This window comes from Myotis myotis, unplaced genomic scaffold, assembly GCF_014108235.1.
Source record: "Myotis myotis isolate mMyoMyo1 unplaced genomic scaffold, mMyoMyo1.p scaffold_m19_p_3, whole genome shotgun sequence".
Lineage (NCBI taxonomy): Eukaryota > Metazoa > Chordata > Mammalia > Chiroptera > Vespertilionidae > Myotis > Myotis myotis.
In genome coordinates, this window is record NW_023416335.1 from 65,321,487 (window position 1) to 65,346,352 (window position 24,866).

The 24,866-nt window shown below is 38.7% G+C and overlaps 1 protein-coding gene across 3 annotated transcripts in view; it reads left to right on the plus strand.

The window, feature by feature from the left end:
• Positions 1-2,810: 2,810 nt before the first annotated feature.
• PCDH9 (protocadherin 9) overlaps positions 2,811-24,866 on the plus strand; it is a 949,264-nt gene continuing 927,208 nt past the window's right edge. For all 3 annotated transcript variants that reach the window (XM_036300582.1, XM_036300581.1, XM_036300584.1), the window contains exons 1-2: positions 2,811-3,370; positions 4,603-7,773. In XM_036300582.1, the coding sequence (XP_036156475.1) occupies positions 4,738-7,773 (3,036 nt within the window). In that variant the 5' untranslated portion in view covers positions 2,811-3,370; positions 4,603-4,737. The remainder of the gene's footprint in view (positions 3,371-4,602; positions 7,774-24,866) is intronic.

Consider the following 24,866-nt stretch of genomic DNA (forward strand, 5'->3'; position numbering starts at 1 on the left):
CAAGTTATGATAGCAGAGGGTTAGAAATATGACCCTTTAGATTTAATTTTCTTCCTGAATATGAATAAGATCTTTAATAATAGTTCTCATTCTGGCGTTTAGCAGTTTGGAATATAATAGGGCAAACAATAAGCTTCAACCATTCTAGCTTTAAGAGATAAAACTAGTATGATCAGTTAAAGAATTCCAATAATTTAGATATTCCAAATAAACACCTGAATGAGAGAATGCACTGAAGTCAGTAGCTCTGTTTCTATATTATAGTCAGCATCCTTTGAAGAGTCTAGAGATGGACCTCATTCGGGGGCTTTGACCTTTGGTTTCTGTAATTGAAGTCTCATGGTCATAAATGTAATCATATGATTTTTTTTTTCTTCTTAACCTTCATCTGTGTTCATACTAAGATTTCATTTATGAGCATAAGATAGTAATGAGTCCTGACTACTCACAAAGCTACCCCTTAGCAAACAGAAATAATTCTGCTTAGTAACAATATTAATTATTGCTAAGTTATGTGCTGTGACTGCAACATGAATTTGAAATGACTATAGTATGATTAGCATAAGAATTGAGATGACTGTGATGTGTAAGAAGTGAACTGGAAAGTGGCTGTGCTGCTGTTTATTGTAAATGTATCAAAATGATGGTTCACTTATTCTTTTAAACAAGTTCAGAGCATAAAATAGGTGACAACTGGAACAATGCACTAGTTCTAATTGTAGATTTTGTGAATGGCAAAATGATCATTCAGAGTTAAGATAAAAGAATCTTCCTTTGATTCACTCGTATTGTTGTATGAGGTAATATTTTTCTTTATAATTTTAAATACTTAAGCAGTCCTTTTTATTCTTAACTTTTGTATACTCTAATCATACAAAATACTATTATGAGAGGACTTTTGGCTATTTAGAAAGCATTATCAATCTACTGCCTTGAGGAATCCCCTTTTATATTTTTCATTAAGAGATTAACTATTTTAGTGCAGATTAGGCACTGAATTTTGGCATGAATATTGACCTCAGAAAAAGTTTATTTTTTAAAAAAATATTTGTCATTGATGTGGGGACACTGTCATGTCAAAAGAGTTGGTTAAATAGTGAAATTATTTATACAATATCTAAGTTTGGTGGGTTTGCTTGGTGATAATATTTTTACATTTTAACTTAAGTATCTAAAAATAAGTGTTCATATTGAAAAAGAAAACCATTCTATTCAAAGACTAAGAGGTATCTTTGTACATGCCATCATAGTGCAGAACTGTGTGAAGAGCATCAATGCATCCATCCGCAGCTCAGTACAGAATGGAGAACACGGATGTGTGAAATAAGTGCCCTTTATTCTCCCTGTAAGTTAGAGCCAGTTATTCAATTACACATTAAGACCTTCTCCGACAACCTTTATAGGTCATTCAAAAAATAAAAATAAAATTTCTGTTCCAAGTGAACTGTTATTATGAAAGCCTCAAACTTTGCTCATGCAACATATCCTTCTGGTAACAACCCATTACACAAACCCGGTGGCTTACTGATTGTAAGAGGTCAGCCATATACAGAGATAGGCTAGTGTTCGGGGCCCATATTTCAGAGATCAGGCTAATGCTTTCGGGAGTCATTCCCTCCTGCGCGTGCAGGGAAACGAGAAACGCGTGAGCACTCGCTGCAAAACCAGTCAGAGAGACCTGAGTCGCACAGGGAAAGACGAGCATTACGTGCACGGTTGGAATCAGCAGCAAGTGCCAGGGGAAAGGAAGTGGTCCACAGCCCGGGGAAGCAGCTGGACGGGACTCCTTCCAGCCTCTCGCAGGCAAAGTTTGCAGTTAAGTGAGCTGGGAGCGGGCTGTGCAGCAGCCGCGCGCTGGGCTCGCCGGGCTCGCCGGCTCCCGCGCGGCGGAGCAGAAGCGCAGAGGCAGCCGCCCGTGCGCCGCAGCGCGGGGAGAGGAGACTTCGCGCCGCAGCCGGCTGGCCGGGGCGGACCGGGGACCCCGAGGCTGCCGCTCTCCCCCTCTCTCCCCGCCGGCTCCCGTCACCCAGCAGGCCAGAAAGGCTACGGTGAATTTTCTTTCCGGTCTCCACTGAGGTTCAAAGATTAAGATTCTCAGCCCGGACCTTGCGCTATCCGCCCCCTCCGCTCCGCCCTTCTTGCCAAGTCCCTGCCAGCATCGCCGGGCGTGCTGTCTGCTTAACGCGCTCCGGGGATCGGCTGGCCCGTCCTCCCGTCCGAGCGGTGACCACACATCTCCGGCCTCGGACTCCGGGTGCCCTCCCATCTCTTTGCATTGGGGTCCCTCCATTTAGTAGAAAAGGCAAGTGCGACATGTGCGCCCAGATAGGAGCGCCCTCGGCGTCCCCCATCTCCGCCCGCCGCGGGGCCCGAGGCTCCCTGGACCGGCGCCCGCTCACCCGCCGCCCCCCCCCCCCCCCCCCCCCGGCAGCCGCCCGTACCCGCCAGGCCGCCGGATCGGCGATCGCTGCCCGATCGCTGCCCAGAGCGCGCGGAGCCGCCGCCAGCACCGCCCGCGACCGCCCCAGGCGCGCCGGCTCTCCCCTCCCGGCGGCCCCCGCTGGGCATGCTCCGTGCGCCTCCGGGAGCCCGGCTCTCTCGGGGCCGGGATCGCTTCTCCGTGTTTTCGCTGCGGCCGAGGGGGCGCCGGGGAGGGGGGGGGGGCGGGGAGACAGTCGGCGCCCTGTTCGGCGCCCCCCTCCTTCGCGTGCGGCTGCCGCACCGCAGGATGCGGGCCAATCAGGGGCCGGGGGCGGGTCCGCGGCCGTCACGCCCTCCCTCTGGGCTTATTGAGAGTTATATCAAGAAATTCAGTTCAGAGCGAGGAGAGGGAGAAGCAGAGAGGGGCAGAGGAGAAGCGGGAGAGGGAAAGCGAGCCCGACGGGAAGAAGCGCCCCGGAGTCTCTCCAACCAGCAAGAGATGAGCAACCCATTAGGAATTTTTCGGGCCGCTGTCACCCCGGAGAGCAGCCCGAGAAGCACCATCACCCCAACTCTGACATTTCCTACAAGAAGTTAGAGACTCCAGCGGCGCTGACATCGGAGGGGAACGGTATGCTGGATGCCGTGGAAAATACCCCTTAGCTGGAGAAGTGCGACTGGATGCTGCGCGTGCTAAATACCAGAAGAGCCCAGACCCCCTGGGTAATAGAGGCGGGATGTGGAGAGAACAAGGACCAATCTGCGAATTTGTTCTCCGGAGCTGCTAATTTGCCAGCCCGAAGCAACACATTTCACCGGGAGGAAACGCTGTGCTGTTCCTGATTTTCTCCCCAAACTGGTGCTACCAGATGCATGGCTTTCTATGTGTGGGAACAAATCGTTCCTAACTGCAGCATACCGGGAAAGGGGAAAGGTTGAGGCAACTCACGTAAGTGTAAAGTTTCGCATGCACCATTGTAAATGCCGTGTTTAGATATGTCCTCGGGTGTAGACGGGGGATGTTTGTAATTGGGTAGACGGTTGGGGCAGAACTCACCTACCAGACTGTATCTGCATCCCTACCTGCATCACCCTGCCGGAACTAATCACGGGCATCAGCTAGCGTGCAGCTAATGCAGATGAGATCAGAGCCTGGGAACTGACCAGTTTTACTCAAGTGGGTGGCTGTCTGGAGCCTTGCACCCGTTTACATTGCAGTTAGGGGGGCATCTAAACAGGAGCCTTTTAACCTGCATGATTGGGTTGCAGTATTTATGTGTGGCAGATGTTACTAATATTATAACAGAGACCAGGGTTAAGAAACTGCATTTCCCCCCTCTTTTAGGCTCTGTAGAAAATATCGTGCTGTTACATGGAAATATTGCTGCGTTTCACATACACCTTGACACTCTCTTTCACCTCTAGGATATAGGAATCTTATATTATTATTTTGTAAAGTTTTAACGTGCTGATTAATGCTGATGGGGTTAATTTGGCAACCTGGAGAAATGAGAGCAAGGTCTGGATAAGACATTTGAAGTCTCGGTGTTGTGCTTTCAGGCAATACGGATCTGTAGTGGCCGGTGACTATTGCTGCTGATGCTGCAGCATGTCCGATGCTTGTTTCCCAGGAAGATTGTGTTAGAAGGCAGTTGAAGAACTGGAGGGAAAGAAAGACATAGTCCTTTTAGAAGAAAAAAGAAAAAGAGAGAGAGATATGACTCTGTGGCAGAGAAGAAAACTCATCACAGTTGACATGTGACAAAGCAGTTAGCAGGAAGCACAACTAAATACTGTTTTTCACTTCCACCTTAAAAAAAAAAAAAAAAAAAAACTAAGGGAGGTGGGTTAGAAACCAGGAGGCAGGTAAGCCAGGGGGGAGGGGAGGAGGAGAACAAGAATGCATGTTGTGAATTAAATGGTGTCCTGAAAAACAGTGTGGGTGAACACAGGTAAAAATAGCAGCTGTCCTGAATTCAAAAGTAGATGATTTTATTTCCTCTGGCCAAATGCAACAAGCAGGGGATGTTGAGTGTTTTTAGCCACAGAGTTAACTTGCAAACAGTGGCAGCGCAAACTGCCATGTTTACTAATATGCAGTGGAAAATGTGCTGTAATGTTTCGTGACTGTGTGTGTCTGTTTACTGAAGAATAATATTGTCTATACAATTGTGTTGACAGTGGCTGTCTCCAAATAAGCGATGAGATGTAATGCATCCTCCCGTCCATGCACGCTTCCTCTTGCAATTCGTGCATCCTTCCTCAGTGGGAACCTTTAAACCCTAAAATTCGGGAAAAGAAAATAAATACATTATCATGGACCTGAGGGATTTTTACCTGTTGGCTGCTCTGATTGCCTGTTTAAGGCTGGATTCCGCAATAGCTCAAGAACTTATTTACACTATTAGAGAGGAATTGCCTGAAAATGTGCCCATAGGAAACATACCAAAGGATCTGAACATTTCTCACATCAATGCTGCCACAGGGACCAGTGCCAGCCTCGTCTACAGACTGGTTTCTAAAGCTGGGGATGCCCCTTTGGTGAAAGTGTCCAGTAGCACTGGGGAGATTTTCACCACCTCCAATAGAATAGACAGAGAGAAACTCTGTGCTGGAGCCTCTTATGCTGAGGAGAACGAGTGTTTCTTTGAACTTGAGGTGGTGATCCTCCCCAATGACTTTTTCAGGCTGATCAAAATAAAGATAATTGTTAAGGATACCAATGACAATGCCCCCATGTTTCCATCTCCTGTCATCAATATTTCAATTCCAGAAAACACTTTGATCAACAGCCGCTTTCCAATCCCATCAGCAACAGATCCTGACACAGGCTTCAATGGTGTTCAGCATTATGAGTTGTTAAATGGCCAGAGTGTGTTTGGACTGGATATTGTGGAAACTCCGGAGGGAGAGAAGTGGCCGCAATTGATTGTTCAGCAAAACTTGGACCGAGAACAGAAAGATACCTATGTGATGAAAATCAAAGTAGAGGATGGAGGCACTCCACAGAAATCCAGCACGGCCATCCTGCAGGTCACAGTAAGTGATGTCAATGACAACAGGCCGGTGTTTAAGGAGGGGCAAGTGGAGGTCCATATCCCGGAGAATGCTCCGGTGGGCACCTCTGTCATTCAGCTCCATGCCACTGACGCAGACATAGGCAGTAATGCTGAGATCCGGTACATTTTTGGTGCCCAGGTTGCCCCTGCTACCAAAAGACTCTTTGCTTTAAATAATACTACTGGGCTGATCACTGTCCAGAGGTCCCTAGATCGAGAGGAGACGGCCATTCACAAAGTGACAGTGCTGGCTAGTGATGGCAGCTCCACTCCGGCTCGAGCCACCGTCACCATCAATGTGACTGATGTGAACGATAACCCGCCTAACATAGACCTCAGGTACATCATAAGTCCCATCAATGGCACGGTGTATTTATCCGAGAAAGATCCCGTCAACACCAAGATTGCCCTAATTACAGTTTCTGATAAGGACACAGATGTGAATGGCAAAGTGATCTGTTTTATTGAAAGAGAGGTCCCATTTCACTTGAAGGCAGTGTACGACAACCAGTATTTGTTAGAGACCTCCTCTTTGTTGGACTACGAGGGCACCAAAGAATTCAGCTTTAAAATTGTTGCCTCTGATTCTGGGAAGCCCAGTTTAAATCAGACTGCCCTGGTAAGGGTTAAGCTTGAGGACGAAAATGACAACCCACCCATTTTCAACCAGCCTGTAATTGAGCTGTCAGTTTCTGAAAACAACCGACGTGGGTTATACTTAACAACTATTAGTGCCACAGATGAGGACAGTGGGAAGAACGCAGACATTGTTTACCAGCTTGGACCGAATGCCTCCTTCTTTGATCTGGACCGAAAGACAGGGGTTTTGACAGCCTCCAGAGTCTTTGACAGAGAGGAACAAGAGCGGTTCATTTTTACAGTAACTGCCAGGGACAATGGGACCCCTCCCCTCCAAAGCCAAGCGGCGGTGATTGTTACTGTTCTGGATGAGAATGACAACAGCCCCAAGTTTACTCATAATCACTTTCAGTTTTTTGTGTCTGAGAATCTGCCAAAGTATAGTACTGTGGGGGTGATCACAGTCACAGATGCAGATGCTGGCGAGAATAAAGCTGTGACTCTTTCCATTCTGAACGACAATGATAATTTTGTGTTGGATCCCTATTCCGGAGTCATCAAGTCGAATGTCTCATTCGACAGAGAGCAGCAGAGTTCCTACACTTTTGATGTCAAAGCGACCGATGGAGGACAGCCACCCCGGTCCTCTACAGCGAAGGTAACCATCAACGTCATGGACGTCAATGACAACAGCCCCGTTGTCATCTCCCCACCGTCTAACACTTCTTTCAAGTTGGTGCCCCTCTCGGCCATCCCTGGCTCGGTGGTAGCAGAAGTGTTTGCCGTGGATATCGACACCGGGATGAACGCTGAACTGAAGTACACAATTGTGAGTGGCAACAGCAAAGGCTTGTTTCGGATTGACCCGGTCACCGGCAACATCACCCTGGAAGAGAAACCGGCGCCCACCGACGTGGGCTTGCACCGTCTGGTGGTCAATATAAGCGACCTGGGCTACCCCAAGTCCTTGCACACACTTGTGCTTGTTTTTCTGTATGTGAACGACACGGCTGGGAATGCCTCCTATATCTACGACTTGATTCGCAGGACTATGGAGACCCCCCTGGACAGGAACATAGGGGACAGCAGCCAGCCCTACCAAAACGAGGACTATCTCACCATCATGATCGCCATCGTGGCCGGTGCCATGGTGGTCATCGTCGTGATCTTCGTCACCGTGCTGGTGCGCTGTCGCCACGCGTCCCGGTTCAAAGCAGCTCAGAGGAGCAAGCAAGGGGCTGAATGGATGTCCCCCAACCAGGAGAACAAGCAAAACAAGAAAAAGAAGAGAAAGAAAAGGAAGTCTCCCAAGAGCTCGCTGTTGAACTTTGTGACCATCGAAGAGTCCAAACCCGATGACGCGGTGCACGAACCCATCAATGGGACCATCAGCCTGCCGGCTGAGCTGGAGGAGCAGAGCATAGGAAGATTTGACTGGGGCCCCGCTCCCCCGACCACCTTCAAGCCTAACAGCCCTGACCTGGCCAAGCACTACAAATCCGCTTCTCCACAGCCTGCTTTCCACCTGAAACCAGACACTCCAGTGTCTGTGAAAAAGCATCACGTGATTCAGGAACTCCCTTTGGACAACACCTTTGTCGGGGGTTGTGACACCCTGTCCAAACGCTCCTCCACTAGTTCAGATCACTTCAGTGCCTCAGAGTGCAGTTCCCAAGGAGGCTTCAAGACAAAGGGCCCCTTACACACCAGACAGGTAAACGAGCACTTCTACTGGTCTATAAGTACTGCATACAAGTGCCCAGTCAACCAGTACTAACGTGCCAGTGTGTCTGTTGTTTTGGTCGAACTTTAGCTTAGTTATAAAGGGGGAAGGGGGACCCAAAAAAAAAAAACTTGACCCCTTTTTCTCTTCCTCTGAGGCTCAGTCAAGATTTTTTTTTTAGAACAGCTTTGAAATTTCTGAGTTCTGAGAATTATTTAACTTCCCAGTTTGCTTCAAAAGGCAAAAGATGAAAAGAGGAAATGATTCCAAAATGTCCCAAGATAATGTTGGCTGAAGAAGAAAACCTGTCTTGATATGCCAAATTCTGCTCCTGGGGTTCCCAAATTCAAGATTTTCATATTACCTTTTCATCTGAAAAGTCACCTTCAAATCTCAAGTGTTAAATGATGTTTGAAGGGCTGACTGTAATTATATTGGAGCTGTGGTTGCTAAAGGGGTTAACTTTTTTTTTTTAGTCTCTAAACAAGATGGTAGAATAGTAAATGTACATCAGCTGTGAAGCACATGGTTGTGGAGAGATTGCAACTAAGCCATATAGGTCCTCTTTTTGTTTTCAGATGATTTTATTGTAATATAGTAAGTTGGGTATTTCATAGAAAGGCTTGCAGATTGTCCACAATGGCCAAAGTACTCTTGCAAAGAAAAAAAAATAAGAAGGAATGTTGTCTCCCTAATTTAACTCATTTATACAGAAAAAAATGAATCCATTGTAAATATTCTCTCATCTTAGTAATGCATAAGTGATCTGTCATAACTCATTTTAAACTGTGAAATATGGCATATGAAGAGGGATTAAGAGGCTGAGAAACTCATATTTCAACCAAATCCAGAATTAGTTTTTCTTAGGTCTAATAATTCCTTGTTAATAAAGATTTAAGTGCAGCGCTGTCTAATTTATTTCACTGGTGCTTGTCTGTTGCCATGAAATTTGAGTGTCAGTAATAGCCTGTAGATGGCACTAGGGTATCATGTGCTTGCGCTGGCCAGGTGCCAATCCCGCAGTAGCAAGGAGAGGGGGGAGGGAGATATCAAGCTGGTACCACAGCCAAAGATACCTTTTATTTAATGATAGTTGCTCTGGAGCAACTGGCATTTCAGTTCGTTTGCTTGCTCTTTTGTGATTAGCTCTCACCACACCACCTTTCTAGCATTTCGCAATCCATGTTCGATCTTTGTTGGTACTGAGTCCATCTATGGTGCTGACCCATCTGAATTTGTTAAAAATAAGGAACATATAGATTTCAGAAAGTACAGTAAAGCAAAATAAATGTGCATGTAGTATTTATTGACAGTAATTGGTTAGTGATTGGAAATTCAAGAGTATCCCCCTCCCCCAACACACACATACACACCGTTTTGTGTGTGTGTGTGTGTGTGTGTGTGTGAGTGAGGTGGGGTAGAAGGTCTTATTGAAACTCCATTTCCTTCTCATCTTCTAGTGTTTATTGCTCTGGAGGGACTTTAAGATTTTGTGGTTATTTATAAAAATAATTTTGACAATGAATCACATAGATACTCCCAAATCATTAAATGGGTTGACTATAATTATACAACTAAAATCTCCATTTCTTAAAGAATAAAAAAAACATAGAGAAATTTAAAAGTATACTTAGAGCTTAAATACATAGGATGAAAAGAATTAAAGAGTCAGTATAGATGTTCTAGTGAGAATGTGAAGTTGAAAGATATAACTGGAAGTTGGAATGACTTAGTTTCATGTTAAATTTATCATCTTTTTAAAAGAAGCTGAAGTTTTAAAATTTAGAATATTTCTGAGATTACTAAAGGTTTATAAAAGTTGATAAGTAGTTAATCATGGTAAGAAAAAGTAATTTATGAAACTACATGAGTTTAAGTATAAAATAACTATTTTAATGAAATGAAAGAAAACGGCTTTTTATTATTGACTTTTAATGTGACGGTCACTCACAATATACTGATGATATTATATGATTTGCATAATACATTAAAAAACTAACATGATTTAAACTTTAAATATAAAACAGAAATTTGTTTTCCAAAGAAACATATTGATATTCTTCCCACATCACCTTTCTTTCATTTCATTGTAGCATTAATATACAGACCCACTTTTTCTGACTTTGCCCCAAAAGTTGAAACTATAGTACAGTGACATAAATGTTAAGTGCATTTTAGCAAAATATGGCAACGATCTTTTGTCGAGACAAAGTTAGCCATAACAATATGTGTTTGTATGATGTCATCTTTGAAATAGGATGCTGAGTAATTCGCTAACTGGAACTGAAGTGCAATTTAGACATTTCTTGAAACCAAGTGTCACTGTTCAATTCTCATTGTAGGCATTTTGATGTTCATATATAGCTATAATTTGCTATTATGATAAAAGCTATTGTAATGGCTGTGCTTATACCTTTTAGAAGTTTTCATGATGAGAAAGAAAAATTTTGACGTTGGAGAAAAGGAATAGTGGGAGAAAGGTGATAGCAACATGTACAATTTTTGTATGAAAAGGCATAGTTTCTATGAATGAGAACATAAATCATATACTACTCTTTTAATTTTTCCCACTGAACTCTATAATTATTATCTGGAGACACTCTATTTAAAACTAAAAGGTAAACATTCTTTTTTCTTAGTTTGTTTACTTCAACTAGTGGCTTTCATACTAACTGTTCTTCTGAAGCTACACAATTTTGAAAAGTAAGATTTATTGCCGCAAAAGCTTTCAAAGAAATTTGTAAAGTTACATATAATCTATGAAGATTTTTAGTTTCGTAGGCTCAGATTGCTGTTAACAGGAACACCTTTCACTAATGGCGCTCATTGATGCCTGGGTAAAATGCCAGATTCTTGAGTAAGGGTTACCAAACTCAAATACTATTAATTTGTATTGTATATACAGTGGAAACATAATGTCTGACTTTTACACCATGAGTTTGCTTGTAGCATTGATTGTTACCCGCCGCCCCCCCCCCCCCGACACACACACCAAACCCCCTTGTTTTCCCTTGTAGGACCCTGCAAAGGTCGTGTGAACCAACTGTAAGCCACATTCCTCATCCACTCTATTTTACTAAGCTTTTCTTTTCCTTGTGTTTAACTGATCTGTCCCTGAATTATCCACAGATTATTTTTTATGAGTTTTTGGAAGTACCCTTAGCATTCACAGATTGAGTGAAATTTCTTTTTTTTTTTTTTTCAAGCAAGATTGTATCTTGGTATGTATTCATAAATAAGCAAAGTTCATTGCTATAGAGTTAAGAGAAGAATTCCAGTAGGGCTTTAAATAATAGCAAGAATTGTTGTATTTTCTCTAAAAGAAAAAGATGTTTTTAATAGATATGCCTTTTAAAATATGATAGTATCAAATTTTAGGCTTTCTCAGAATCAACTGTAGGGTTTCTTAAATTGGGTTATTGGGCCCTTCTCCCAGAGGTCCTGCTTTGGTACCTCTGGGGTCCAGCCTGAACATTTACATCGCTGACAAGACCCTAGGTGATGCTGATGCTGCTAGTCCAGGGACCACACTTTGAGAACCACTGTGTCAGCATATTGGAAGGAGAAATGGCAGCCTGTTTCCCTCTCAGATGACCCTTTCCAGAGGACCTGTTTTTCCACAGCCCAACTCTCAGCTCACTATTGACAGCCGTTTATTGTCGCTGGAGGCTTTACAGTAAGCTGTTTCCCAACCCAGTTGACAGCTTTAGGGAATTAATTTTCTTGGCCCCAGTGTGCTTTTTATGGGGGTGTAAATGAAAATGTTAAAGGGAAAAAAGTGACCTGTTTACATTTGACAACTTCTTCCAGTCATGAAGTAATCTGTGATAGTTGCACTAGAGTTTGGTCCTGGGTAAACAGTCATGTTTCATTTTCTAAATGAAATGCTCATTTTAGAGCGTAAACATCCTTACTTTACTTTTCATAATCTAGAGTAAGTATTTGCTAGCATATACTTTTGTGTGCATATTGAAGAAATTATACATTGAAAATGTGTATGCATGCGGTTCTCAAGTGTATACATGTACTTTTGCAGTATAAAGGGAATTGCTTCTATTCCCAATCATTTAGAGATACTATATTACATTTATGATTACTTTTCATTTTTGAGTAATCCCACTACAACCACTACTGAAATGCTGTTATGTCATGTAAAGTGCGCGCAAGACAGTCATAGAATTGCTATTTAGAAGTGTGAGAAAGAAAAATGCAATTGAAACTGAAGGAGGAAAATGTTAACTAATGTGAGGCTAGCAAAAACTTGAAGGTATTTTAAACTACTAAATTTTGCAATATATTGCGATGGTTGAACACAGGTGGCATTTGGAGAAAAATGACTCCCCAAATTGCAAATTATATTTAAACTGTTGCCAGTTGTTGGTTTTTCTTTCTACTCCTTCCTTTTGGCTAAGTGCTCTTATGATCATGGGATCTGTTTATGAGATAGAGGATACCCAGATCCCTTAGATAATGATTCAGGAATCTGAAACATGGATGGGCCACTAATTCAAACTGGCTACCTTTCCTCTTGGGTTTGTGAGACAAATATTTGATATTTTTCACAGCTTGCTACACCTAAGCTGTAACATTTAAGATAACTTTTAGTATGTCTTGCTAATAACCTTAAGGAGGGTCAAATAAAAAACTGCCATTCTATTAAGCATAACCGTGCCTACAGATTCCTGAACATTTATTCATATAGAGAAAATAAATTTCTGTAGTCAAAATATTCTATTATCTTGTTTTCTAAATTCTGTTGCAATTAATTCTATATATAGAAACACTGTCAATTGAAGTTCCCTCAGTTTCAGATGAGTCATCCTTATGGTGTCGCAGAACAGGCTTTGGCATCATTATCATTACCTTATAAAATATTGTACTTGAAATAATGTTATATTCTTATGGCATATGCATAGTGCTATTAGTTAAATATTCAGCCTCTCATAATAGCACAAATTAAGTTAAAGTATGTGAAATAGTAAAAAAGAGAGAACTACATTTAATGAAAAATGTCACATCTCAAATCAGGTTTCTTCATAACCAATTGGAGATTATTTTGACTCTTGGAGTTTCATTTTCATATTGAATTTCTATAGATTACACTCAAAATATTACAAATGGCATCTTAATTCTTTCACAGTACATTATTTTTCATGATAGTACTAAGGTATGAAAGTGATACCTTTAAGTCATTTTTTTTTCTGATAAGCTCTGTGTCCACTATTTTTTTAAAAATATATTTTATTGATTTTTTACAGAGAGGAAGGGAGAGAGATAGAGAGCCAGAAACATCGATGAGAGAGAAACATCGATCAGCTGCCTCCTGCACATCTCCCACTGGGGATGTGCCCGCAACCCAGGTACATGCCCTTGACCGGAATCGAACCTGGGACCCTTCAGTCCGCAGGCCGACGCTCTATCCACTGAGCCAAACCGGTTTCGGCTGTCCACTATTTTTATTTAGACTTTTTGACCTCTAATTTGTTGTTGTTGTTGTTGTTGTTGGAATGCAGAAATCTACTATGTGCTGGAAGTTACAGTGGTTGTATTGGTAGCAGTACCAAACTGGGTGTTTACAGGAAAGGGGCTGTGTCAACTGCATTGTTCTTTTTTAGTAAAATTTCTCAGTTTGACTTTGTCAGAGTTGAACTCTTAGCTTGCGTATAGTTAAAAGGAACAACAACAACAACAAAAAAAAACAACAACGGAGTCATGAATTGTTTACCATTTTTCTTAAAATCTTGGAGTAAGCTTTCTCTGAATTTAGTCTGGTGTTTTCTGGAATGGGATCCTTTATTAAGGCTATAAATTAGTCTCTTGGCAATATTAACAAATAAGTTAATATCTTACAAAGTTAACATAGTTGGAAACTAAGTAAGGGTTATTTAATGTGGATTTTTAAGGTTTGGATTTCTTGATAGCGGATTTTATGTTTATTATACTTTCCAGAATTTGTTACATATCAGGGTCTCAAAATGTATATCAGGTTTTTTGAAATATGACTCTAATCACAGGCCAGATATACTAGTAGTGAGAATTTGCAAATGTAAGTCAGCAAGGGGCTTACTCTAAAGTTTTCTGTGTCTGGAGGCAAGTGGGAGTCAGCCACTCAATAAGTAGTTGTGCTAATGTGCTATGGCCCGTGTAATAATTAGTGTCCCCAAATCTGCATCAGATCACAGAAGCAAATCCAAATGTAGAAGTATAATCCCTCATGTATATAAGGAGATATACTTTGCTGTTTAATATTTCCTCAGTTGTTTCAGAAAACTGTTAACTCTGTCAAACATTTCATTTGGAAAGGAACACATGCTTTTTACCTTTGTTTGATACAAACCTACTGGGCTGTCAGTCATCAGAAACATAGAACATATATTTCCATGATTGACATTTTGGTTTTGATTTCTATTCTTTTTTTCCCTAAACCAAGATTCATTAAAATGTGAAATTCCTAAATTTGTTAAACAGCTACCCTTCCTTAGCAGTAAGGAGTGATCGGAGGAAGAAATTTGGAAAACAACCCATATGCAATCTCTCCCACTCGTGTTTTCCTCTTATAGACAGATGTCTCCTATAGACAAGAATAGTGGCAGAACCTCTGGAATTTTCTGAGCTATAATATAACTTTAGGACATTCACTAGGGATCTGTATTTGCATGCTTATTCATCATCTAAATGGCATTTGGAAATATTTTCCCACAATTTTTAACACTTTGATTGATTACAGTGCTACGAACACATATCACATTTAATCTGATGGACTTGGCACCACCTGTACAGCTGGGAATGGTGGGATATACAGGGTGTCCCAGAAAATGTATACATACTTTAAATAATTATAAAGGCAGTGCTTATTAAAATACATTTCATTTTCAAAATTGAGCTATCAGCAGTTAAACTGTGTATACATTTTTGGGGGGACACCCTGTGAGCACAGGCAAGATCTTTGAGGCACATTTGAATGATTCTAGTCATATTACATTAATTATTCTTAAGAAAATATCTGAAATTAACCTATCTTTTATTGAAAGTCTTCTACAGCCTTACCACTCATGAATTTATATAGATTTGTAATTATGTAGGCCGCAGGAAAGAACAGAAATATGGTCAGTTTTAGCGTGTTTGCATATCTTATATTTTAACATTCATCCACAGTTTGTCTTTCTATCTGGACCATCTCTGCATTTTTGTATTACACTGCTTTGTTAACATCCAGTCTGTGGCCTTTTTCAGTCTGTTAGCAGTTGATTAAGAAATACTCTAATCCCTTCCAGGATATTGAGAAACTAATGGATTGCAGAGTATTTGGGTCTTTAAGCTTCAATTGTAAATGGTATGAAGAATTGTCATTGAGCTGATATTTGCATATATCTCTCCCAGTGCTAGTTACTTTGCCTCCTTTTTTTGTCCGCCTAATCTTCAGTTTTCATTCTAAGGATATTTTAGTTGGAAATAAGCAGGCCTGTGATAGAAATTTGGGATTCACCTCTAAATGAATGCCATCACAGACAGCAAAGTTCTGGCACATTCTGCATAGATCTGTATGAACACAGTGAACCCTTCATAAGCCCTTAGATTGCAGGAAATTGGTGCTGAAAATTAAGTGAGGTTTTAAAGATTTGCAAAGTAGGGAGCTTTGTATAAAGCTGGTATTGCAGGTGCCTATTAAATATGAAGTAAAAGCTTTGTAATACAACTAGCTAACACATTTCCCTCCACATTAGAGGGATTTATAGCCTGGGGAATTAGTCTTGCCTATTTTCTCCAAATACAGACACACTGGATATGTCTGAAAGAATAAAAATCTAAATGCCTGTATCATGAACAGATTTGCTCCGTGATGACTAGGCATTCAAGGTAGACAATGCATACTTACCTTCTTACCTGTGGCACCCTGATGCCCATAATCTGGTCTTCACCTCTCCTGAGAAGAGACTCTCAATCACATGTAGACACTCCTCTAAACATAAATCAGATTAAAACCTTTGGTGTCTATAAAACTATAGCATTACCATAATGAAGAGGGCTGGCTACTACGTGAGTGCTTTGATCCTCAAAGGAATTGCTTTGAATCATTTCTCACTGTATTTTTAGAATTCCTCTTTGCTCCGTTTGTAAATAGTGTGTATTTGTAGCACAGCATTTCATTACAGACTTACATGGGTTTCAATATATTTACCTTTATGACAGTGTAGTAACATGCCTCTCATTTCTTAAATGCTTAATGTTTTTGGCCCTGTTAGATATAAATGGGTGGAAATAGCCATGCATATTTTTAAATGACTTTACAATCCATGGATTTTTGCTTACTGGAAAAAGTATATAATCCCCGTGCAGTCCACAGTGGATACAGTGGGCTTGCTGAGAATCATCAGAGATGATTGATTTTGAAAACAAAACAGTTTTTGTGCAAGACAATGGCTACCACAAGTCGGTAAGTGAGGTTTTTTGTGTTTATTTTTCTCTCTCATTAAACAAACCTCAACGAGGAGAGCAATGGAAACACAGAAGGATATATAAAATGAAGCTGTATCTTTTATATAAAGAAAATGCCTTCTGCTGACAGTAGTTCTACAGCAGATCTTTTCTTGAGAGAAAAAAATGCTGGTGCTTTTTCGGATTCTGAGAATGCAACCAATCTGTGCCTCTGTGTGATAGCAGCTGCATGCTGAGGACTTTCAAATACACAGCTACACAGGATTCTGCAGGAAACTTTTTGTAGAAGGTGCAAGTGACAAATGGAGACAAACTGAAGTGAGTTCTGAGTTGTGAGTTGATGTCCTCCTGTGTCACATATTCATGTCATCGAACCAATTTTCACATTGGAAGCCTAGAAGCACAATAGCCTTTTCTCAGTTTGTCAGCTGTGAACACACCTGGATTGGCAACTTTTCTCAGCTCCATTTCTTGTCATTCACTAGGTGGACTGTATTCACGTGTGTTTCTTAATACACAGTTGCTTTCTCAGTTTATAGATAAATCAAAAACTGTATTGATTTCAGAAAGAGAGAGAGAGAGAGAGAGAGAGAGAGAGAGAGAGAGAGAGAGAGAGATTTGTTGTTCCACTTATTTATGCATTCATTGGTATGGACCCTGACCAGGGATCGAACCTGCATCCTTGGTATATGGAGATGACACTTTAATCAACTGAGCCACCTGACCAGGTGTCTTGATGGATTTTTAAATGACACAAACTTGTTTCTGCATATATTTTCTCAAAATTTTTGCTCAAGAATATCCATAAAGTTTCAAATAAAATGCTAACAATGTGTTCTTTCTTCCTATAAATAGCAAGTCTCTATATTTTTCCTTTGCAACTTTAAAATTTGGTTTTACTTACTGGTATCATTTTCAAAGTTAAGAAATAATGTTAAGTTTAACTATATAGATTGATAATGTTTCAATGTATTCCCAATCCATTCAAATTTCCAACACGGACATTAGACTTTTATGAAAATACTTTTTTTTTGCTGCAAAATTGAAATGAGTATCAAATTACACTGACCTGTAGTAAAAAACAGGCACAGTCTTTAAGGATATTTGAGTTTGACATGAACTCATTTTCATTTTTGGTCTTGACAGCAAAATCTTCTGCCAAGAAGAGACAGCAAAACACACATTGAATTCACTGATGATTTTTTTCCAAAATGGTAATAATTAAGCAAAATCATTTTGACACCTAAAGTCTCAGTTTTAGACAATTAAATTCTGCTTCTGATAAGGGTTATTGCCTTCTGAAGCAACACTAGCAGCAACATTCCTCAGGGATTAAACTATTCCTGCAGGACCATCCTCTCCAGCCCATGCACTGTCATCCCCTCACCCCCACCCCAGCATATATTCAGGATTTTTCAAAACACTGCCCCAGTTCCTCATCATCTTTCAGTTTCAAATGGCAGCCCAGTCCAATCAAATACTGGCATATCATAACTAAAGCTTATAATTCAGGAGAATATTAAAAAGTCCCTCAAAGTAAGAGCCTATGTCTTACTTATTTTCGCATTTCCAAGACCAAACCTACAACATTGCCTCGAAGAGTAAACCCAGTGGGTCCTCACTACTCTGAGCGGTCAGCTGATACCAGAATCATACTTTATGTATGTATAGTATTTCCATTTACTTAACCTCCAAAATAACCATTGAAGGCTAAATTACTGTTCTTATTCAACTTATGCAGAAACTGGGAATCAGAAAATGGTCTTCCAAGTCACATGACTAAAGCCAGTGGCTTTTATTTTCAGTCTAGAGCCCTATCTCTACACTGGTATTTCTTACCCATATGTGGCCCCTGTTTTTATTTGTAAGACACTCTTCTTAGACCAGATATAAGTTTGAAACGTTTTCTTTATCAGGTACATTATTTGTGTTGGAAAGGACCGCAGCCCATTTATTAAAAACCCATATTACAAAGTAACTCAGTACACCCAAACCTGTTCTCCACAGGTAGCCCCCCAGTAAATTAACTCCGGAGCATTCGATTACATGAAAGTGCGGTGAGCATGTGACACACACAGCTGTTCTGGATGTGTTTCTGTGACAGAGGCCAAATATATAAAGTATATATGGAGAGAGCTCTGAATGTTTGATTTCCGTTGTTGTCCCTATCATTCTGTACAGCAGCTGAAAACAGGTCTAATTGGATTTAAGTGTGTGTGTGTGTGTGTGTGTGTGTGTGTGTGTGTGTGTGCGCGCGTGCACACACGCACGTGCTCTCCAGTATAAGAAATTATGTTCTCCCTGGCACCCCTCCATTCATATTTCTGGAGGTCCAGTGAAGGCCATCTAATCCTGTTCCTATAGATGAGCAAGTATAGGCATTCTTAGACTTGATATTTTGTCATTTTGATCTTTTAAACAGTAAAGTATAATTAACATTTTTTGTAATTTATCTGTGTCTTGGCCAATCATTCCTGAATATAGGTCAGAGAGAGAGGAGCAAAGAATCAGAGAGAGAGAGAGAGAGTAGCAGGAGTTAGAAAACTGCTAATTCTAACGTACATAAATACACTCTTCTTTCACTTAATTCGAGATATTTGTGGTTTCCATGTTCTCCCTCATTTTTTGCACACCACTGTGTCTGCTCAGCCTAACATCTTTCTTCATATCAGGATACAATGGGAAGGGAAACGGTGACTAAATAAAAAGGATCAGATTCCTTCTCTTCCAAGCCTCCTCATCCAAAAATTTTACTTAAACTTTTGATACTTATATTATGGAGTAATTAATTTTAAACATAATGGTCAATGTATTTACTTTGATATCTGCTTAATAAAAATAGTGTTTTGGAGAAAAAAGCCATCATATTAAAGTTCCCTTAATAGACTTTTGAGCCATCCAGACACCCTAGAATCACATATGAATTCTATAAAAAGAAGCAAAATAATAATTGAGTGGTGACTAAAGCAGTGTCTAGCTGCTATATTAATTTTAGAAAGATACGTTTGGTGTCTAATGGAACTCATAGTAATAGTTTCTCAAGACTCAAATAGACCTTTGAGATTATTTGGCCTATTTAATTCATTTTCTAGATTAAAAAAAAAAAGAGACTTCAAAAAATAGTTTGATATTTGCAGTAAAAAATGTGACTTAATGGACTGCTCCTTAAAGACCATGTGACATTAGGTGCATCATTTAAATGCACTGGTCCTTGCCCTTTGAAGTGAGCAGGTACTGGGGTACATGTAAATGCCTGGCCCACAGTAGGCAGATCCTAAAAGACAACAACATGTTTTTCCACCTCCTTGGTAAGGATGCCACCTTACCAACTGACAGAGGTGCCCTATTTCACTTAAAGCATGCTCTCTTAGTTTGGTGTTTGGTGGTTTTCTAGAATCTGCGTTTTTTGCTTTTTTAAAATTAATTATTATTATTATTATTATTATTTTAGTATTATTATCATTTTTGGTTACTCCTCACCCAAGGCTATTTTTCCATTGATTTTTAGGGAGAGTGGAAGAGAGAGGGAAAGACAGAGAGAAATATCCATGTGAGAGAAACACATCAATTGGTTGCCTCCTGCAGGATCCCTGGTCAGGGTCTGAGCCAGAGAGGAGCCTACAACCAAGGTATGTGCATTGACTGGAATGGAACCCGGGACCCTTTGGTCCATAGGCCGATATTCTATCCACTGAGCAAAACTGGCTAGGGCATATCATGTCTTTTTTGAATAAGCACGATATCTCTGTTAATATGCTTTAGGTTTAAAATACTGTTTATTGATTATATAGAATTTCTGAAAAGTTGATCTTAGTAACAGCATCAGTATATAGCAGATAGTGTGTGTGTGTGTGTGTGTGTGTGTGTGTGTGTGTGTATAATCTTAGTCCCTATTCTTTCACTTTTGTATAATTGCCTCATCTTTTATGGTGGGTTTTCACAATATTCATTAGCATATTTAAATCATTCTGCTTCTTTTGGTATTTGTTATTAATTTACTTCCTTGTTGGTTCCCATAGGGACACCACCCGTCTGGGGATTTTCACCTTATACACCACTCCTATTACAAAACAACATACAAAAGAGTGAATCTGTTTCACAGTCGTAGTTAACACAGCTGGAGCCATTTGAAACCTGCTGGCTTTTGCTTCCAATTATTCCATAGACTAGAAAGCATCTCAGCTGAAGGAATGGCATCCGTGGTGTAATCAAACTAGTTAAAATGTCTCGGGGTATTTGGATCATATTTCTGGGGACTCATCAAATTTTTGCCAGAATCATAATACCCAATGTTTTTATGAAATTTTTTCATATTTTAAAATATGTTCATTTATAAGTTTTAATGTGTGAATATGCAAGTTTATAATGTTTGGGTATGTGGGTCGCATAACATAAATTAGATCCAAAAAATAAAAATAAAACACAATATTATAGCACCTGGAAAAATTCTTTTTCTTTAAGTCCTGAGACTAAAATCATTGCCTTATAGCTGAAATCATCAAGATAAAGTTAATGATCTGGATTAGGAGTAAAATATAGTGGGGATTTGTTATTAACTTTATCAACTAAAGAAATGGGCGTAGTCACATTTCAGTTGGTCTCATTATGACTGAGATGTTAGAAATTAAATTTTAAATTTCTTATTAACCATTGCTACACTCTCAGTGTGAATCAATTGTTTTTTGGATTGGCCTTTTCGTTTAGTTCTAATTTCATATATACACAGTGACTCAATAAGAAGGACTTTAAAATAAAACAAACAATGACAAGAAAACTCTTTGTGCTTGGAAAGACTTAAACAGATAAAACATGGCAGAGTAACGTGATTTCCTTTAGACTACTGCTTGTTTTATGCTAAGTTATGATATTTATTTTACAGCATTAGGATACTGAGCAGAGTGGAGACATAGTATGGGCGTGCCTTGGGTATCAGACCTCATGGAGTTGAAAGGGTTATAGCATGACATATAGTATATGTTCAATAAATTCTGCTTAAGCCCACCACAGGGGCAAGCATGGAGATTGTCAGGCAAAATGAGATTGTTAAACACATTTTAAATGGCAAGAATTAGGTTTTAAGGATTTGGATTTATTGTTTTATTTGAAATACTTTGCATTCTCATGGAATCATATATATATATATATATATATATATATATATATATATATATATAAATTAAGATGGCCACCATTTTATGTTGTTCATATCAACCATAACTTCTATTAACTCTTAGACTGCAGAGGTAATTATGCATCCCAGGAAGTCTATGTAAATTCCAGTTCACATAATGACCAAACACTTATTATATGAAGAGAATTATATTTCTTGTACTGTACCTTTAAAATCTTGATTTTTCTCATTTAGCAATGTAAAAGACTTTTGCTGTCTGCTGAACTTTTATCTTATTTGGACTCTTATCTTACTTGGGCTGTAGCCTGACATCTAGCTAGACAATATCCATTCAGTCTTATCACTAGACTACTGAACCATATTATATTATCCTTAATGGATACTAAAACTTACTCCAGAATTATATCCTATAGTTTTAAATGCATATTCTTTTAAAAAATTCTCTGACATATAACTATGAATTTTTTCTGCTGCCAAAGAACTGTGATATGATCCACTGATATATGCAAATTAGTCTCTTTTCTTATTCTCTTATTCAATAGACATCTATTAAGTAACTGCTATGATCTAGGAATGGTGTTAGAAAATGGAAATTAAAAAAAAAATGAATACGACATCCTTGCTTTAAAAGATCCCAGTGGATGTTAAACACAATACTTTTTTTCTTCTTGGAATTCATATATATATATATATATATATATATATATATATATATATAAAATCTTGGTTTTAAATTGATGTCATCATTTTTCTGAAATATATTTTTTAAAGTCTCTCCTTTTTTTAACTAGTACTGGAGACTTGTCTTTTCATTAGGGTAATAAAATTCTAAGATCTATTACTCTAATTATAAGAATGCCAAGTTTAAATTTATCCTTTGGTTAATTTAGAAGGAAATATACTTTTTTCATCCTTAAAATCACACTTCTTCTGCAGGCAAAGGTGTTAATAAAATATAGTTGCAAGTAAAACTTCATTTTTTTAACTATATGAGATTAGAATATTTGATATCTTAAAAATAATTTTAAAAACATGGCACACATTGATAATGTTGAATAATAACCCAAGGTAAAAGACAGTGTTCTATTAAAATGAAGTTCCACTTATTTAAGGATCCTTTAAAAAGGGCATTCTGAGCCATGGTAGTCTGCAAAAGAATGTTCAGCCTTCACCCTTTGAAAAGACATAACCTTAACATAGACTTGGAACATGGATGTTAAACTCTGGCTAGAATAAATGTTTGATTTAATTGGCTTTTACCTCCAGATGGTGCTGATTTGGGCAAGTCCATTTTCTTATGAATATTCATCACATTAGTTCAATGACATAAACATTGAAAGTAGAGATCTTTGTCATATATAATTTTTTCTTAAATTGAAAAATTTTCATATCCTGAACATTTTGTTTCTTTTAATTATAACAGGAAAAGTTATAATTGGGCTTTACATTTCAGGCAAGACAATGTTATTTTTAACTTAATAATTTCTAAACACTAATAATTTACATTCGTACGAGTGTTTATATGAGTAGGTCATTTCAAAATTTCAACATAATATTGAAGTGAAAAAATCTTTGTATTTTTGAAAAATAATGCCTTTAATACTTCACCTGCACATGTTTGTGCAAATTTATTTTTAAGATACATTTTTACTGCCGGAAAATGTAGTACTTTAATTGCATTTAGGCTTCAGTGATAATCATCAAGCCAGTGCCAAAAAATTTTTCCAACTTTTCTGTGGCTACTTAGGCAACTATTTCCCATGTAATTACTATAATGTAAATGAAGTACAAAATTGAAACCTGGCAAAGTGTGTAGATCTCCAGAATAAAATGTATAATAGCACTTGCTAAATATATTGATGAAAATATAAGCAGGCCTTTGGAAATAATAAATTTATTTATATGACTAATCATTAACTAAGTATAATCTACTGTCCAATAATGTGACAATATGGACATTTGGAAAGCTCATATAGACCCAAGCAGCAGGATATATTAAGCATAGTAAAATCAATACATTTAAATAAAAGTTGGGGTAAAAATCACATGAGTGTTACACTTACTAATCAATTGCTACATAAAATTAGAACTGCGGAAGTATCACAATTGCCATAGTAACAATTAACGTGATGTTTTTACATAGTTTAAATTCGTTGCTTAATATGATTTCTATAAGTGACTATTGCATTACTTTATTAAAAAATAAACTAGTTGGAGTTATTAAAATAAGAACTTGGATTTTCTTATTTTCAAAACTTTTATACACTTGCTTTCTAATTTGTTTGCAACAATAATATCTATTCAAAACCATACTTTGCTAACATTTCACTTAGCATCTTGAGATTTAACTTTTCTCATCGGAAATTGGATTTTGGATTTAGCTATTTTTAAATACTTATTATTAGAAATAGAACTACAAGCTTTTGTTAATCACTTAGGGAAACATCAATCTTTGTCAGGATTCCTCTTTCCACATAACATCCCTGGACCTACTTCTTTCTATCAACAGTTGATATATGTTCAAACAGTAGCAATTAATGTTAACATTGGCTCAAGAAAAACAATTACAAAGTGAATCATACAGTTCAGGCTCTCTTGACAATGAGCGATTTGCAATATTTTCATTGTTTGTATGATCTCTGTTATCACACTCTTGCATTAGTGTTGATAACACAGTGTTGCCTTTATCTTCTTTGCGGTCTCGGCCTGATTAATTTTTCCCTTCTGAACTAGAAAATTAATTATTCTTCTTCAAAATCAGAAATCACAAAGCAGAAAAATTACAAAACCTCAAGCAGATTATTGGTGTTTATAGTTTGATTGAAAAACTGTCAACTTAAAATAGTATGTAGTTACCATATTTTTATCAGTAATATTACATTAGTTATATTTGATTTTTTTTTCATAGTAAGGCATTACGATGAATTTAGTATTTCAACTTTTCTGAATATTGGAGAATTCCACATAGTATGAGGATGATGTGTAAATATAGTTTTTAAAATGTCAAACAGTGGTAATTTTGATTGATGATTCATTTGTTATCAGGATAAGTCTTAGAAAAGCTAATTAAATCTAATAATGCTCATTGAGTTTATTGGCAGCCTGCTCATTCAAAGACAAAATCAAATTAATTTGAAGAAATAATGTAAATAATCAGAACTGTCAATCTATTGCTGAAGGAAAAATCAAGTTTGTGATTAAAGGGATTGAATTGAAAATTAGCTAAAGTAGCCCCCAAATATACCAACTGAAGGTCAAACAAATGCTAGTTGCTTATTGGAACATAAATAAAGTTAGAACTATGTTCTGCCAAAGCAGAGCCCGCCACATTTTCTCCAGAGCACTGCGGAAACAGGGCCCTGCAGGGTGGTTCTGAGCTGGACAGTAGCCTAGAATGCTTACTCCGCTAATATCTTGTGATATCAGAACCTTAACATTTGTTTGCATTTAGTACTACTTACTGTATTGTGCTATTTCATCTTGTAAAAATCTTTGAAAACCCAACTCTATTGGTCTT